The following is a 19,670-nucleotide window of genomic DNA, read 5'->3' as shown; positions in this document are numbered from 1 at the left end:
GCAACATGTAATATTTCAATGTATGAATAATAAATATTTTTTATCGTTCATTCAGTGACTAACTGTAATAACTACAATAGCTTTTCTATTTTTATAAGTAAATTATTGTGTTTTTTTTATAATTAGACAAATAATACTGACATAGATAATTATATTTTTAATAACTATTTTTCGGGTTTATACGGTAAAAAATACGAGTACATGTATGCACTTACAGATACATGCAATTAAAAAAAAAAAATAAATACTTTTCGATTATTATCAATGCATTAGTTATATTTATCATTATTATTATAACTGTATTATAATGTGTACATTTATAAAATTAAATGTTTATACATTATTATCAATACACAATTCGCTGTAACAATTTGTTTATATAAAAAACAAAATTGTTTTATTATTATGAATTATTACGTGTACCAGAATGAAGTCTTACAAAAGTGTATTACATTTATTTTATGGTTTTCTACATTTAATACCTTTCACTTTTTTTTTCATTTATTATTTCATTAATTTAGAATTTTCATAATTTTTCTAGAGTCATAACTTTTAATTTAATTATTGACAAATGTATAATCAGTAATAAAATCATTTCGAATCATGTCATTAGCTGTAAAGACACCTGAAGATCTTTTAACTTGTTTCACAACGTATTTGTAGACTATTAGTAATAGTACAATGTAAGCGCTACTGTTGGTGTATATTATTAAATCATGCTAAATGGTTCACCGATATTTAAATTTCATATACGTTTTATATATCATAGACTTAAGTGAACCGATTACAATACATTGTACGGTATGAGTTAGTATTACAATTAATCACTGTGATTAATAATGATAAAAAAAAAAAAAATTCAAATTAATGATCATTATTATACGAGATATCCGAATTTTTTTTTTTAATTTTAGTATGACATTATGCGCAGTACCTAAATGCGTGTCATTTATAACAAAATAATCGGGTGCTGTTTTATTCATTTTTGTATTTTTCGGTTATATTGAAACAAAACCGTCTATGGTTTTTCAAGTCGCATCCTTTGATTGGAAAGGCTTATATAATATGAGTACCGATAATAGCTAGGTAAATACTAGTGGAATGGAGTTTTAAAACACGCTGACAAAATAGAAACAAAGGTTTCAATTACAATGGACCATGTTTGTATGCTTGTTGGGTGGCCAGTCCACAATCGATGTAAAGCGATACGAAACCCAATAATGAAAAGGGTTTACGGCAGTGAGAGAGTAGAGTATAATCCGTAGATCGGTTTTGCGTGCACGAGGCCTTCATAATGTTGTTATTATTATAGCTCATCACTATGGTTATTGTACCGTTAACAACATTTTGACGCTCAAATAGGCGGCGTCATCGACGGATTCCTGTCATCTATCGTTTTGTGTTCAAGTGATTATTAATCGACGAACATTTTGTTTATAGTAATATAAAACTACCCCTTGTGGTCACCTACTATCGCCAGAATCTATACTTTATAGCCCATGCCATAGAACCGATTTCTCTACAATATGCATATCTATGATATCTGAAAATCCGTTGGTATAAACATTATTTTTTAGGTTTGGTGAGGATTATTAATACAATTATTGTTAATTATATGTGTCTTATTAAATCGATGAATATTCTTACATCATGGGTATTTTACCAATCATTTTGTACTTTATTTAAAATTGAACAAGACATTCAAAATTACATGAAACGCACGATTATAAAATATTATATTATTGTACGATGTGTTAAAACCTTTCTTCGCAGTTTACTAAAGTGGTTACAATAGATCATGGAAATACTTTCTATTTGTTTCTAAATTTATTTAATAATTCATTTTATTGGATCAAAACCATTTTAATATGAAAAAAAGCTACACACTATACGATATTTCATAAAATGGTTTTTATCAATATTATTCATTGTTTATGAAAAATAAACAGTAAATCTTTAAAAAAAAATATTTTTTAAATATATTTAAACAAACAAATTTCCTCAAAACGTGAATAAAAAATCATAATATTAGTACTAACACACTATGTACGATATAAAACTAGGAGATGAAAAAAAAATAATTACATCTTTATTTTTTTTATTGTTAAAAGTTATACTAAATCAATAGTTAGGTTTAAAAGTTTCTTTTTTTAAGTTATTAAATTGTTTGTATTCATATATGACACAATTTAACCTAGTTGAATAACTCATTTAATTAAAGGTAATACATTGTCAAAATCAATAATTTTAAAATTAAAACGAGTTAAAACAATGCCTTTCAATATAAAAATATTAAATGAGATGACATTTAAATCATAAGTTGTATTTCGTTATAAATATAATTTTTTAATACATAACTATTGCATAAATATGATCTTCATTCGCATTCAGAAGACGTTTGCCACTTAAAACCGTATAATTTTACAATACTTTATAGCTTAAACTTGTGTTTCAATTAAGCAATTTAAAGTTTATTATCGTACATAATAATTAAATGAACAAATGTGTTTGATTGTTATAAATATTGAACTGTGTAAAACACAACACCAATACGAATTATTAGTAGCTCAAGTCCAAAAACAAAAATATATCGGACAAAAAAATATATGTTTTATATTTTGAATACATTTTTTTTCGACATGCTCTTTAATTAACAATAATAACTATGATGAATTGTACCGTCGTGTAATACTGATATTCTTTATAATAACATTTTATTTTCATGTTGATTTATTGCAATGCTTTTAGTTTAATATTTTTTTCTTATATGCCATTAAAGTATTTTTATCTTACTACGTTCAAACTCCGTATATTTTTATTTTGCATGGTGCCGTATGAATTGTGATTAATAACTTATTGTGTGTATATTAAAAAAATTGTACTTTTAAATATTAATCTGATACTGTAAAGTTATGTTAATTTTGTAATTTTTATAATGTATTTAACATTTACATATAATATTATTAAATATGTATTTGAGTAAGTTATATTTCTTTAAACTTTTATGTATGATATTATAATTTATAATATAATAAGTATTTTTTGATAGAAATGTATTATAAAAGTAATTAAATTGTTTTAATTCAAGTAAATATTCTATTTACTTGAAACTAAAATGTATCCAAGACACTAATCTTTGTACCATCAATTAAATCAAACGATAAATAAAAACATAGAATTAAATTTTTATTATCATAATTTAGCAATTGAATCCATTGTAACTATCATATTTTATTATTTGAACAATTTTATAAATTATTATAAAGTAAAGAACCGAAAATCGGTAAAATATGACAATCATATAACATCATGCCGAATTACGAAATCCCTCGTACTGCTTAACGAATGTTGACCATTCGTTTTTCGATTATCTTTTAGGCAGTCTATTCTCGCCTGCTGCATTTCCCGGACCGTTTTCAATCGTATTAAATAACGAGTTCAGTTTTCCGATAGGTATACCCGATAATACCTTTGCGCCCATTCCCCTCATTGTCTCCCTCATTCTCTCTGTATATTGGATTAAAACCATTTCATTGTCGCACATACGCCCCGTCGATTTTTGTAACGACAAAGATAAGGAAAAAAACGTATTAATTTCGCAGACGTGAAAAATAAGAGAGTATGAAATGGTAAATTGACGACGGTCCAAGAAATAGAAAAGTAAATAAAACGACTGCATTAGTAACCTCTAGACCGTTTCGCGCTAGCTATTTACAACCTGATAATAAAAAGTGATAACGAACGTTTCCACTACAATGGTATTCCACCAAACTAGTGAAATCAAAATGTTTAACCTGCGACTAGCAACCAGCAGGATACTACGTGTTTCTCGATATTTTCAATTTTCCTGGATCTACTAAACGTTTAACGAAAGAAATGCCAAAGGGAAGAACAAACATCTTGTTTTAAATGTATAAATTAATATTTATTGATTTTTTTATATTTTACTGTATACACATTATAAATATAAAGATCAAGACACTGTTGAATAGTTTGCACAATGCATTTGTATGTTTGAAACCTTGAAGTGAATAATTGAGACGACGAATCTTAATAAGAAAAAACTGTTTAAACTCATTATAATTTCAAACTAGATAATTGTTGATGAAGTAACTTCCAGCGCCCTGCATTAGGTAATAAAACACTCTTTACTAACTACATTCATAGAATAAGTCCTTGTCATTCTTAATAGTCGTCAGTTGTTGTTTTTTTTTTTTTTTTGTTACTTACAACTATAATGATATATGTGATAGTTGTCTTTGTCGTACAACTTGCTTAACAGAAATGTTGCTACTAAAGACCTGTAGAGTTATACGAAGTTATAAATAATCGAAAATAAATGAATAATTACTACAAACTAATACCGCGTTTAATAATCATAACTCTCAATCGATTCGAAACGTATTTTTAATATACACATTTTTGTAAAAACAGTTAAGTTACTAAGAAAAAATAAAAATTAATATATTTGAGGTTTAGTTATAAAAGTATGAAATTGTAATTGTAGACGGACATCAAGTTTGCCAAAATTGGAAACCGTCAAACAAAATAAAATTAAGAGAAGATTGATTACGGTCGTATCTAGAAAAATAAATTACTTTCAAATAAATATAATATATTTTTCAAAATAGCGGAACATGCAAACAAATTCTAAGATGATTAAGTACATATCCGACACATAAACCCGTAGTAAATTTTAATATAATTATCTTTATGTAGGCATTCTCATGAAAATAGCTTTAAAAGAAAATACGAAAAATATTTATGTTGTTCAATTAATAAAAAATTGAATCAAATTATAACTATTTACATTTTTGTTACACTTATGATGTGAAAAAAAAAATTAAAAAATATGACATTAACCAACTATTAAATAAAAAATTAATGTATCAAATAGTGAATTTTCACCAAATTGATATAAATTCAGATATTACATCAATTGCAATACTAGTTTTACGCATCCCAGAAATTTTGTTCTTATCGAATTAAACCGTGTCTTTATTTTTCTGAATGTTTTTTTTCTTTTATTCTTCTACTCGTCTATCTACTAGCTATATGGATTTATTTTTATTGCGGTCTTATTAAAGGTTCGATCCACTAGCGATCTTGTTCGGTCTAAAAGTCACAAGTAATGTATAGCTTTCGTTTTCTTATCTATGTAGGAATAGAACTTATCTAGATAAATAAAAATACACACGAATGAATAAAATGTAAAATATTTAGTATATTTTTCTCGAGAGATATAAATACGAGTTATATATGATGTAACAAAAACTTTGACTATATTGTGATTTTATCTATTCAATATTTGTTTTGTTTTACAAGTTGACTAATTAAATGTTTAAATAAATTTATTTTAACATACTATGTTACGATACTAACAATAAAATACTAAATCATGATTTAAATAAAACTCCTTATTTATTATAATTAATATTCTAAATTATTATTTAACTAAACACGTTTTATAAATAGTGTTTTTATAATTTTTTTTTCTCAACTCATATTATACTTTTAAGTCACATAAAAAAATACTATCCCTGGAGTAGTTTTGAATAATGATAGATAAGCATTACAAAAGATCAAACTTCATAAAAAACAAAACTTATGTTATTGGGTTATGTTAAATTCTACTCATAAAAAACACGATACACATTAAAGTTTCAATGATTATTTAATGTAATAAATATTGTTTTAAATTATTGTTGGGATAAATTAATTTTTATTTAGAAGTTCTAAAAAAAAGGGAAAAGTAAATGTTTAAAAAACAAAATACAAACCGATGGTATTTAAATTTTAGATTTTGAGTTGAGTGATAAATGTATTAATTTTACAACGATGTTTATATTGTACAAATACATTTATGTGTATGAGTATTTATAATAGAAAACAAATAATGTGGTTTCAAAATTTGATTGTAGTTTCTGGTCTAATTTGCATTTTAGTGATAAAAAGTAGAAAATTCATATTATATTTTAAAATGATGAAAAATAAAATTACCGAAAACAAGAGGATAAGAAGAAACTGCCTTGCGGTACAATAGGATAATAAATATACTTTTTCACTGATTAGGTAGATAATTTAATGGATGTGTTAAATTTGAATTTAGTCATAAACCTTCATAGATATACAATAAAAACGATTCTAAGTCCAGACAATCCATCTTTTTGTTTTTTAGTGATTAAGGTTATTAAACAATTATTTTAAGAATAATTTAGAAATTTAAATAAATGATATATTTCTTATTTTTTCCCATTACTTTAAAATGCATTAATAATTTTCTACTTTGATCTCCCAAAAGTTTAGAGCATTTTTGATACTAAAAAAAGTATCTTCAGACACAAAAATAAAAATAAAAAACACATATCAACATGAAATAAATACATTCATCACTACGTGTAGAATTTAGAATTCGAACATTTTGTTAAATTATTAATGTTATTAAAACATTTATTTGGTCACTGAGATTACAAAACAGTTAATCTGTCTCTGATCAGAATCGCTTATTATCATATAAAATAATTTATCATTAAGTTAAAATTTAACATATTCATTATAATGACCTACTAAATGACAATAATGTACACTACACCAGACCTAAAACTATAGCAGAGCTGGTTAGCTACTTAATGTTGTTTTAATCAATAAAATACAAATTTTTAGATTATTTTCTTTATACGAAAATAAAACTTAATTATATATAGATAAACTTTATGCAAAAGTTGTGTTAAAATACGAATTTAAAATGTTAAATATTTTATTCAAAAATTGAAAAACATACGGCTGTTTAGTTATGCGTTGCTAATAATTAAGAAATTAATACAATTTGACGGAAACAAATAATCAAATAATTATTGTCAAAGGGATCTTTTGATCTATATTTCATTTGGTTTAATGACTTTGTTATAGTTTATAATTTGCTTACAAAAATATTTTTTACGTATAAATTAATTACAATAATTAACCTCTGAATTGGATTTAAGCTTTAAGCTTACTTAATAAATCGTTTATTTATCCAATAAAATATTATGTTTTGCTCCATTACAATTAAATTTTTTTTTTTTCTAAAATTGTTCAAATTTTTATATTGGAACATTAATATAAAAAATAACATTATACAATACTTATTAGTTATTTTGTATGCATATTATAATAAATTTAAAAATAATTGTAGCTTTTTTAATTTTATTCTGGTTGTATGTCGACGAGTTTTAATTAGGCGTTTAATTTTAAGGAAAAGTAATTAAGTATATTGATAAAAAAATAAACTTTTACAATTTTTTTTTCATTTAAAAAATTTAAAAGACGTCTATTATATTGATAATTTACATTGAACCGTGTAAAAAAAAATAGTTATCGTTTGAAGTTTTATAAGTTTTTTTTTTTAAAACTTTTTTTGTCCTACAAACTGGCTTTTTTTACAGTATTTCTTGTATTTTTATTCACTTGGAAGTTATGAAAATTATAACCATATTCATCAAAGGAACTTAAAATTTAATTTTGTTATCTTAACTCAATTACTCATCCAGCTTCCATTGAATCGCCTTAATTAAAACAACATTTTTAATTAAAAATCTAAACTTATGATATATTAGTAGATAATGTATTATAATGTATTTACTTTTATTAGCATTTCAATTGAATATTTTTTTTTATTTTTTTTTTTTTTTTTTTTATTGAAATATTTACAATTTAGTTTATAGTAACCTTTTAAAAATAAAAAACACATATAATTTTTAAAAAAGTATACCAAAAATCATTTTATGAAAAGTGTTTATAATTAATAATATTTTATGATTCATCTATATACTTACACTCTAACAATTTTTAATTATATTGCTTCCAAAATAATTGAAGAAAATTATTTGGCTGGTACCTATCTAAAAATATTTCTTTTTTAAAAATTAAATTTAATAAGATATTTGTTTGAGTAGCCTTGTACTTAAATTAAAATTAAAATTCTTGCTTTTTAATAATACAAAAAATTAAGACCAAATAACTCGTAGAAGTACTTTTATTTCTAAAAACCATTAACATAATCAAAAATACTAAAAAAATAGTGTTCAAGAATGTATGTCATAACTCATAAGTGCACCAGACTATAGCTGTATGGATATTAAAAAACATTTTTTATCCTATTGTAGAGTTATGTTTGTATAAATATATTAAAAAATAATGTTTTGACCCTGAAAAAGTACGTAATATCCATATACCTTTTACTAGATAGGTAAATATAATATATAAAATTATTAATATTATTATTATTCTATATTGTCTAATATTATCTTATATAATCCGAGCTAATAATTTAGAAAATATTATAATTAATTGTAATATAAATATTACCTATATGTTAGTAATTTTAGTAAATTAAAATGTTTTATATTCCATATCAACCCCCTAGTTGATCTTTAAAAAATGTATATTAGTGGTAATTTAAAAATGTATTTTTCAAATATTGTTAAAACAATCTAACGTACTTTATAAATAGCTTAATCAAGGCCTTAGATGTCCTACATAGTAATTGTACAGTCAAATAGTGGTGTAAAAGGTAAATACAAATGACCACCCTTTTAACCCTCTTGACAAAAGTTTCAAGATGTTTGTCAACATACCGGCCGTGCTAGTAGCTCGTAATAGGTAATACACGGTTAGAATGTTTTACTTAACGGCCATTCTAAACGAGCAGTAGTAGAATTACGAGTATTTGAAACACGGTTACTCCATAATACTTATTTACTAAATACCTGGAATTAAAATATTTAAAAGTAGTTTTAAGTTTTGTATATTATATTAAAAAAAAAAATAGAAATAAAATATATTTTCTTTTAAAATCCTAAATTCCTAAGCTAATATTCAAAAACTTCTTACTTTAACCAACGACAAAAAAATAATTGTTAACCCCCCCCCCCCCCCCCCCCCCGATTAAGTTAGGTAATAAAAAAAAGAAACTAAGCATCTTATTTTTGTGCCATGTACTAAAGGTTAGGTTTATATATATAATCGTAAATCTATTTTAATTATTGACAATGATTATATATAATCCAATAAAGTGAATATACTCGTATATTTATTATTTTAATATTTAGGTGGTTTACCACAACGCTATAAATATATATTTATATATGAAATAATTTAATAAACGACAGTAGTCCTTTAGTCTGTAGAAATAAATTCACACATCCTAAATGAAAATTAAGAACTTTTTATTATAGTCGTATCAATTTTTATTTTATTTTTTTCTGTTGATGCTTGTCAGTTCAGTCGAGCTTGTCTGGTTACAAAATGGCCTTATATAATATCGCTACAGTAAATGTCAACCATTAAAGTGAACTTAAAATGTTTTTTCGTTAGCATTCGGTATTTTTTTTTTTTTTTTTACAGGCTGGCTGGTTCTTTTTTGATCGTAAACCCCGCCGTTGCATCGTCGGCATATAGACGCGAGGAGCAGAACGAAGAGACACGTTGAAAATGGTTTTGTTTTTCCCGATTGTTACAATCGTAGGTCAAAAACAATTATACGTGTGCGGAAGATAAAATGCTAATATTTTAACAACTTGAGCTACACCTATAATAGGCTGGTTATTGCCTGCGTCTACGACCGCACTCTGAAATTGCCATTTTTATGCGCTTCTGTCACCATATATTAACCTATACGTGCATAAGATACTTAATGCATACACACACACTAACACGCTGACAACAGATATACACACTAACATATTTTGTATTGAGCATTTAATAAAAAAAAAAAAATACCACTTTTTTAGTGTTTTAATCTCGTCGTTGAGAGCTCGATTGGTACGATTCGTCTGTTACCCAAATAGTGAAAAATAAATAATACATAATTTGTTTGCTTAAATTATAATATATATATATATATACTGTAATATTTTTAAATTAATTCAATTTAACACAAATTAATTCAATTGTATGTTCTTACTTTCAAAAAAAAAAAAAAAAAACAATAATTCTAAATGAATTTTTATAGACAATATTAGGTAGTTTTTATTTTTTTAATTGAAAACTCATACGTAATAATTACATAAGTTCACTTTATAAATCAAAGGAATTCATGACCCAGAAAGGTTAAAAACCTACAATGTAATTCAATACACTTTATTATTAAAATTAACGTTTATTATATTAATAATGATAATATCTATGTATTGTATTATAATATATGATGAATGTGTTAAGGCTTAAAAGAAAAAAATTGTCTATTTATTGTTTCTGTTTAGCATTGGTTTTAACTATTAGTTACTGTAAAAAAACTAAAAATTACCACTTTCAATATATTTTTAAATATTTGTAATTCAATTTAATTTTCGACTAAAACGTTTGAATAATATTGTTTACAGTTTAACTCAAAAATGGAAAATGAAAATATATATTTATGAACTCTATTTTACCATAACAGAATTAAATATTAAATTTTAAAATTTTTCTTCATTAAAGAAATATATATTACACAAAGGCTCTTTTGACTAACTTGAAAAAAAAAATTGTATTAAAATGTGTTGGTATTTAAACTTAAGCTATCCTCTACCGTTAATAATATGTTTGAATATATAATTAATTCTACACTAAGAATTCTGTGTATTGTAATGTAATTTAATTATGATATTTTGTAAAAACCATTTATTAAAAATAATTTATTATTTTTTTTTTTTTTTTTTACATTCACTCAGATTTTAATCATTCATTTTTATAACAATAAAATTATACTCATTTAAATATACACATTTTTTCAATCATTTAATGTTCACCGTAACAAACATTACTTTTTACACCGCAATTAGTTTGATTTATGTCAAACAATAAGTAATTAATATTACATAAATTTTCGACGTTTTATGAAATTATTTAGTTAAAAAGGGTACCAACATTATATATATATATATATATATATGAACCATATAGTTTTATTTTTTTTAAATAAAAGTATAGTTAATACATTGGATAATATAATTTTATTTACTATACATAAACTCTTTTTTACTCGTTTTAGTTATGTGATTTCAATTTTTTACTATCTTAAAATATAAACCAATAGTATTTTTTACTATATAAAATATTAATTATTATATTATTATACAGGATGCGATATAATTTTCTAGTGAATACAATATAAGCGTATTTTTGATTTGTGTAAGTGAATTTATTTTATTATTTAATATACTTATAATATCGCACTTAAATATCTAATAATATGTATCTATAATACCAACAATATCAATAAACTTAGAAATGCTTAAATATAAATATTTATTGCTTATCCGGAAAAAAATAATACTATCGCATCCTCTCTACTTATGCTAAAGAAATATTTTAAAAAAACTGTTTTATATCGTGATTTATTTACTCATCTATAATAGTTATTCTATTTTTAAATAGCGTTTATTTATATTGACAATAATTGAAATTTTCACATGCAGTAAATTTTTTTATACTTTGTATTTTTTTATTATCATTTTACTTCTTTAGTATTCTACACTATTAAATCTATAAATAATATAAATCAATATTGTCAATTTGATTGCATAGTTTTTTATAATAAAAATTTACTATTAATATAATATTATATGACTATTAATAATATTCAAAAAACTACTTATTGAATAATATATTTTAGTTTACGTACAATTTTTATCATTTAATATTGTAACTTCTTCAATAAAAATTAAAACAATTTAAGTTGAATTTAAAATCATTTTAATTTTATTGTTTCAAAATAATATATACATTTTTAATTACATATTAATAGTAGAGCTAACAATTTTAAATTAAAATATTGTTTTTAAAAGGAAATGTTGTTTTTTTATTCATCTCATGGTTTTAATAGTTTTTTAGTTTCTAGGAAAATATAAAGTATTTGTCGTGTTAATACTTCCCTCTTAATGACTTATGGGTAAAATCTCATAGAATACTCATATAAAAATTATTTATGAAGTGAAATTGTTGAAACATAACTATGGTATAAAATCTCTTTTTACAGTTTATGATTGTTAAATTTAAGAAGGAGTTTCACTTAGTAACTAAAGATTCTTAGAGTTTAAAAGAACTTAAAAAAAATTGTAACGGCAAAAGACTAATAAAACGACTTTTCTCAAAGCCAACAAAATTATTGGAAACAACAGGACATTATGGCAAGTGAAAACAACGTTGTTTAGACCGCACGTTTAGTAGAAACGTGTATAGATAACGCGTCTAAACGATATCGATTGGCCAATCAGGAGTTAGATGAAATCGACAAACGGGTATATATACTGGTCAGTTTGCCGAGAATAGTCACTCTTCTAACTTCTTTAACATTCCAAGCAATTAACAACGATACATCAACGAGGAATTGGAATTGAACTAAGAAGAAATCTAACCATCGAGTTGTCAGCGATTCAATGACAACAGAGAATAACGATCGGACTAGCGCCGCGGACGAACAGCAGGTTATAGCCACGCCACTTCTACTAACGACGTACTGCGGGCTGCTTATCGCGTCGATTAACGGTAACCACTTGATGAGCACCTCTCAAGTTAATCGAATATCGACAACGATCCTGGCCAGACGTCCGACGAAGGCCCTCGACGTACCAATCTTCGTGGACTAAACACCCGTAGTGCCCTGGGTATATCGATCGTCGAACGAAGAACTTCCTTCTGTACGGCTGATACTCGTACAGGGAGACCGTAAAACGACCCCCTTTTCAGGGCCTTCAAGTCTTAGTCTCCCCCAGCGCACCTGCTTGGGTCACGCAACCCGGTGTCGGACCCTATAATCAAATGCCACTTTATTCAAGCAGGCCTGATATAGCGGGACGTTCCCCACTACCTGTAATCGTATAACCTAAAACATTCTCTAAATTGTTAGAGAGGATCCCACCCATCGGATTGAAGGCATCGAATCGTCGGGCGTACGATCCAAGTCCCTCCATATAAATGTTCAAATTATCATATTGCAAATAAAAAATAAAGACTTCGATTACAATAAATGTATATTTAATAAGTTTATTTATAAATTATAATGATTTAGAAGTATTTGGTTAAAAAGCTCTGTTATACTTTACAAACGCTCTCCTATCAAACAAGTTGTTATGACACTGAGTATGAAGTACTTATAAGGAATCTAGCTCTAAATTTTCAAATCTTAAATATAAAAAAAAAAAACTTTTAATAATTAAAAAATAATTTGAAAATATTTGTAATTTTAACAAACTTTATCAAAGTTTTAACTTTAAATAAATGTTAAAAAAAATATATTGTTTATCTATTTTAAATATATTTATACAAACAAAAATAAAATTTACGAGTATTTAAAACCTTTAATTTAATTTACAAGAATTTTGACACAGCGAATATTATTTTTTTTTATTAATATTTACAGAAAAAAAAAAATATCATACTTAAAATAGCTCAAAAAAATCAAAATTATACTACGCACGGAAAATAGTAAGCAATATAAATACTTGATAGTTGATTACAATTTCAAGTTTCTGGGATTAACTTTTTTAGTGTTTCCCTTTGTTAAGAAGAGCCCCAACTTTTTTACTTTTAACTTCTTAAAGTACCAGTTAAGTAATTTTCATAAAAAAAAAAAAAAACCATCTCCAAAGTTAAATATCGAAGTATTTTTTACTGCTATTAAGTCAATAACAGATTTAACAGATTTAAATAAAAAACGCATATTATAATAATATCTATACTAAATTTATACTTAATTAAAATATACGAGTATATAGATTATAAAAACTAAATTTTTTAATATTTTATTATTTTGAATGTAAAATTGTCAATATAAATTTTTAAATTCATATTATTCTAAAGCAAAATATTTTTTAGAGTAATTCGATACAAAAGAATCCGATAGTGATGTGAAGTGGTACAGAGATAACCCGCAAAATACTCAGGAAAATATTTTTATTCAAAATATAAAATTAAAAATATGTACTGCCATGTAATAAAGTAAAAAACTTAAAAAAAATACTGTTTTATGCCGACTAGAAACTATAAAAGAAAAAGATTTTAAAATGATAAGATTTCAACAGTAAAATAATCATCCAATATTTTTATATACATATTATTCTACTTATTAATTTTATAATATTTATTACTTGAAGAGTTAATTATAAATAAATTTATTTTTTACTTTTTCACTCTATTAATCCCATTATTATTCAACAAAAACACAGTATAGATACAATACCACACCAACGTGAACCGAAAAACACAAGTAATGACTATTTATTTTTTTATAATTGGCACGACCAACGGAACGGTAAGTCGATAACGATCGTATAAGTTTATTGGATTTATCGCCATGCTATAAAAGCTAATAAGCCACACTATGATGTCAGTTCAGTTACCTCATGTAGCGAATACATCATGCTTAAATTTGTCCAAACATCTTAATTTTACCATTGAAGAGAATCAATTAAAAATCACAAATTATTATTTTATATTATTTAATTTTGATATAGTGGTATAATAGTATATATTATTATCATATCTGTAAATCACATTGCAAGTTGAGCTAACTGAATATCCTATTATAATAAATAAAAAAATAAGAAATATATCTAGTGTAACAAAATAACTAAGAAACTAAAAATATTTGTTTTATGATCAATAATCCTGGCATTCAAGATCAAATCTTCATGACCAATTATTTTCAACGATTTGTTTTGAATCATATAAAGTATAAAGGTATACTTGGTAAACGATTTAATTTTTTTAATTTTAAACTTTGTCAGGTCTTAATTATATTAATCAACTATACATATTTAGTCAAGTATACATAAAAAAATAAATAAATTAGGTGTTGTTTATTAAGTAAAATGTGTTCTAATTTATTGTTATCTTCTACTTAAAGGAAAATATTTTGATTTCAAAATTATTTTTTGATTTATGACTATTGACTACTTAATAAAAGTCTTTCAAAATGTATTGTAGAAAAAATTTCTAATAAATTTATCTGATAAAATGATTTATATTAAATACCTAATTAATATACGGGTAAATGTTAAATATTATTATTTATTATTATGAGCACATTTAATTATTGCTTTAGATTTAATAGTTTAATTGCTATACGATTGGACACTATTTTAAAATAGTAACTAAATATTGAAATCAATATTATTATATTTAATTTTTAATTTTATATTAAATTGCTTGTGTGGATGCTTCCAACGATTTTAAAACTATAGTGATTAAGCATCACTTTTATAATATAATATTATATTCTAAGATTGTCTAACTTTTAAAATAAGATTTATGAAACTAACGTTAATTATTACGGCAAAATATAATAACTAAAATTTATGTACTTTAATAAGTCACTTGTCGGTTTACTTTCTTGACACTGAACCGTTTTATCTGAACAATGAAAAATGTTTGTTCTCTGGAACAGAGTAATAGTTTAGGGAGGGGAAGTTTAAACATATATCGCCATGTATGCATACTATTTTCTATGTAAGAACTTTTCTACTGACAAAGACATTTTTAATTACATAAATCTCTTTGATTATTATTATTATTATTATTTTTTTTTTTTTATATATATTGTTTATTTGGACAAGCTTGCTGTTTTCGACAGAATATATGATGCAATTTTCTAAAAAATAAAAAAAGAAAAAAAAAAGAAAAATGCGCAGCTACGACGGGTTCAAACTACGTTCATTGGCTGGTTGTTTTTACACAATATTCTACGGTACGGTCTTTGCGTTACGTGATATCATTTTTAAGGTACTCATTATAATACGTTTTTTAAGCTATTACAGGTAAGTATACTGTACATACGACAACCACGATCTACAAGACGTGTACAACGCTGAACGCGACACGGCGGCGTTGCCTCGTGCGTACAAACATATGACAATATAATATAATATTATTATCATTTATTTTTTTTTATTTAATCCCAAACAGTTAGGTAGTTATCCGTACGATCTCGTATCGGGTACACCACTCCTACAATAATGATAATTGTTATTATAATCTATTACAGCAGTATAATATGTATTATCACGACGATGATGATTTATATTGCAGAACAGCGATCGGCGGTACCTAGGTAGGCACGGTGCGTGCGACGTATTATCGTAAGCACGCCACGCTGCGGGACGGATGTCGAAAACGGGAAATCCGAAAGGAAAAAATAAATATCGTCGCAGTATACATAGACCCGTGGCGCCCATTACAGTTTAATATCATAATAATATCGTGCGGAGCGGGTTAAAAAACAACTTTGATGCAGCGAACGTACCTGATGACATTTGCGAGACGATCGTGACGGTGGCGGCTACGAACGCGATGCAAGCGACTCGGTGGTACAGCATGGTCGGCGCGCGCGACACTGTCGTCAACCGCGTGCTGACACCGGTGACGGCGGCGGCCGTGGAGTTTACAGGTAAAACGGACGGTCGGTGTGCGCACGCGCGCGAGTTTCGGACGGCGCGCGGCGGCAGTCGAACGTTCGCGGCCCGAAAACGTGTCCCAGGACACGCCCCACGGCGTTCCGCGCGCAAGAGATGACGTCCGCCGTCACGTCCGACGACGTGGGAAATAGGAAAAGAGAGATGCTGCCCCGCGTGCGGACGTTCCAAAAATATTTTCTCCGTCCACGACCGACGGCGGCGATGACGAGGCTATCTCCGAAGCTGTCATAGCCGCTGCAGGTGCCCGGCACCTCCCCGTTCGCGGTGGAGAGAAAAACACCGTTGCGTCACGTGTTAAAAACGATAGGACGATACGACCTGCCGGGGTAAAAGCGAAATCAATTCGATCAGATCGGACGGCGTGTTTCGATAGGAGGTACCTATATAGGTATTCTTGAGCTAAGTTTAAAATTTATCCGGAACAGCCAGGAACTATTGCGATTTCACCGGGATGTTTTGGACACGCCTCGAAAAATAACCCAAAACATGCCATGTGCGCCGTGCTGTGGGACCTGGAGTACGAGGGTACGACTGTTTTAAGAGCCCGTCGAAATTAATTTTTAATCTGTAAAAATAAAACATTTTCGGAGAAATCTAGCAAATTTTCACAAAAAATGTATCTTGTAAATTTATCTAGATAAGCGAAATATTTAGCTAAAATAAATATTTAGATCAATTGTAATTATTTATCTAGATAAGATAAAAGATAAAAAAATAATTATCTAGATAAATTCTAACACTAAAGAATACTGAGAGATTTACAGTCTTCCTTGTTTTTTTTTTGATTATTGTTATTATTTAATTTATTATAGTTTATACAATAATTATTTATTGATTTCCAAATATATATAATGGCATTGTTTGAGTTAAAATAATTTTAAATAAAAAAATGTATTTTTATTGGACAAATAATAAATTGTATTTCATCTAACAAGAGATGATAGTAAAAACATGGTATGTTTAGTTGTTCAATTTATACTTCATAATATGAATATTATATTTAATTTAATGTGTAAAAAAAAAAAATAAAACTATTAGAATGTAAAAATAACATAGTACATGAAATCGATTTTTTTTTATTACTATTGCATTTTGCCGAATAAAAATAAATATAAAAATACAATCGTATTTTTAGTTGTTGCTTACAAGAATAAATCTTATATAAAATATAAGAACATTTAATACTTGAATAATTTATTCATTTATATTAAAGATTCTATACAATAAACAATATTGCAGAATTCTATCAAATATTATCAAACATGCCTAATTTTGTGAATAATTAAAATAATAATTTTTTTACATGTATATATATCTGTGTGTGTGTGCATGTATTGTGTATACATTTAAGCGCTGTATCGGTTTATTTGTATATAATAATTAAAACCGTGTACCTAAAGTCTTTGTACTAGCTATGCAAGTTAATCAGAAACCAAATGTCTGGGGGCTTTTTATCAAAGGATTTTCATTGTGAGAACTAATATTGTGCATGACAATGAAGAACGACATTTCAAGAGAAATGCGTTTTAGTGCGCGTTTAATATACCATAGATAATTTTATATAATAATATTATATAAAATATAAATTTTAAAATTTTAAGTCAGAAATAATTTGAATAGGTAATATTAAAAATGAGATCATAGTAAGTTCTATTGTTAACAAAACCTTTGTAGTTAATTTATTATTTTTAAAAGCAGTATTGTTACGTTGTAGGTATCGTTGTTTACTGGGTATCAATATACGTAGCAAGTGATGAAACTAGACTGCTTCAGTATACGAATATTTAGCAACCTAAAGGATTATATTATAAAGTTTACTGTATGTTTTATTAAATGATCAAAATATAGTTATACCTATATAGCGGAGCTCTATGATAACATAGAATAAATATAAAGTTACACACCTGTCTAATCGTCTAGGACATATATGTATATATATATATACATATATAAATAATGTATACTATGATAGTAAAGTATAAATAATATAATGGTGTTTCACATAAGTTATTACAAGATTTGAAATGTTCAGTTAAATTATTATGATTCGTTGATTAAAAAAAGTCAGATTAGACTTTTTAAATTTCGCATTCAATTATAAACTTTTTATAATAATATCTAGTACCTACCTTCATACATTTATTATTATATAAATACCATGTTATCAAAAAGTTTTAAGTATAAATAATAAATGTATTAGTTTGGTAATGATAGGTTTTTATTAATCGTTTCTACTGCCGTTGTATAGTATTATCGATTTGTACCATAGTCAAAATCACCGTTGTGAATGACTATACTTAATAATATAAAATTCAAACCCACTCTTCTCGTCGCCACAAATTTTAAATTTCATCAATTATGTGGTAATAAAAATCTAATTTACTCGATATCAAATTGGAAAGACCATTTCATGAAATATTTTGTTATTCCGTAGAGTGTGAAAAAACCGTTTCCAATTCATAAAATTGAAACGGATAACTTTACTTTTCACGGAAAGATCGATTTCACGAAGTCACCATAACGTATACATATATGTTTAACCACCCAACTAATTTATCCGTATAATATTATTTAGATTTACGCTTTAAGTAATAACTAATAACTAATAAGTACATACAGACTAATACGTAGGTTTACAATAGAATTGCATTGTATATGCGTTACAAATCATAATTATAGATGTGTATAAATTTATTAAAAATTGAAAGATCCTTACTGTGTAAGTACCTAAAGTTTTTATTTCATGTATCTATTATTCACTTTTAATGTTTATTTTAATACAAACAAATATACTTAAATTATTAAAATCCATACAAAGTTATAAAAATTATGTCTATATATTGTATAGGTATTCAATAGTTTTAAATTTGTGTAGAATAACATGAAAGGAGCTTATTTTATTTTCAAGTTGTAGCTATTTAAATTGAAAATTGTATGAATTGTTAACTACAAAATACGTAATTTGCAAATAATCATGATATTTGACGAACTGTGTTCAAGTTTGAACTTTTAAACTTTTTGACAAAGAAAAAATGTTTACATCCCGAAACGAATAAATCTAAAATCCAAACAATGCGTCACTACAGTATTTATACCTAAGAAACACAATTTTCCCACAATTTCGAATTATTTGATTTTTTTTTTTTTTTTGTTTTTTGTAGATAAATACATAATAATATGGTACATACCTATATGCTATAAATGCATATTATCAGCGAAAAACTGCACTACCATATT

At 25.7% G+C, this 19,670-nt stretch overlaps 1 protein-coding gene across 1 annotated transcript in view; it reads right to left on the bottom strand.

The window, feature by feature from the left end:
- Positions 1 to 16,351, bottom strand: part of LOC112595012 (lachesin-like) — a 121,202-nt gene extending 104,851 nt beyond the window's left edge. The window contains exon 1 of the mRNA XM_025340077.1: positions 16,262 to 16,351. Coding sequence (XP_025195862.1) covers positions 16,262 to 16,334 — 73 coding nt within the window. The 5' untranslated portion in view covers positions 16,335 to 16,351. The remainder of the gene's footprint in view (positions 1 to 16,261) is intronic.
- Between the last annotated feature and the right edge of the window lie 3,319 nt (positions 16,352 to 19,670).

Source organism: Melanaphis sacchari, unplaced genomic scaffold, assembly GCF_002803265.2.
Source record: "Melanaphis sacchari strain LSU unplaced genomic scaffold, SCAv2.0 Contig24_pilon_pilon, whole genome shotgun sequence".
Classification (NCBI taxonomy): Eukaryota; Metazoa; Arthropoda; class Insecta; order Hemiptera; family Aphididae; genus Melanaphis; species Melanaphis sacchari.
Note: the sequence above shows the minus strand (reverse complement) of the source record. Positions and strands in the feature narration are given on the sequence as shown.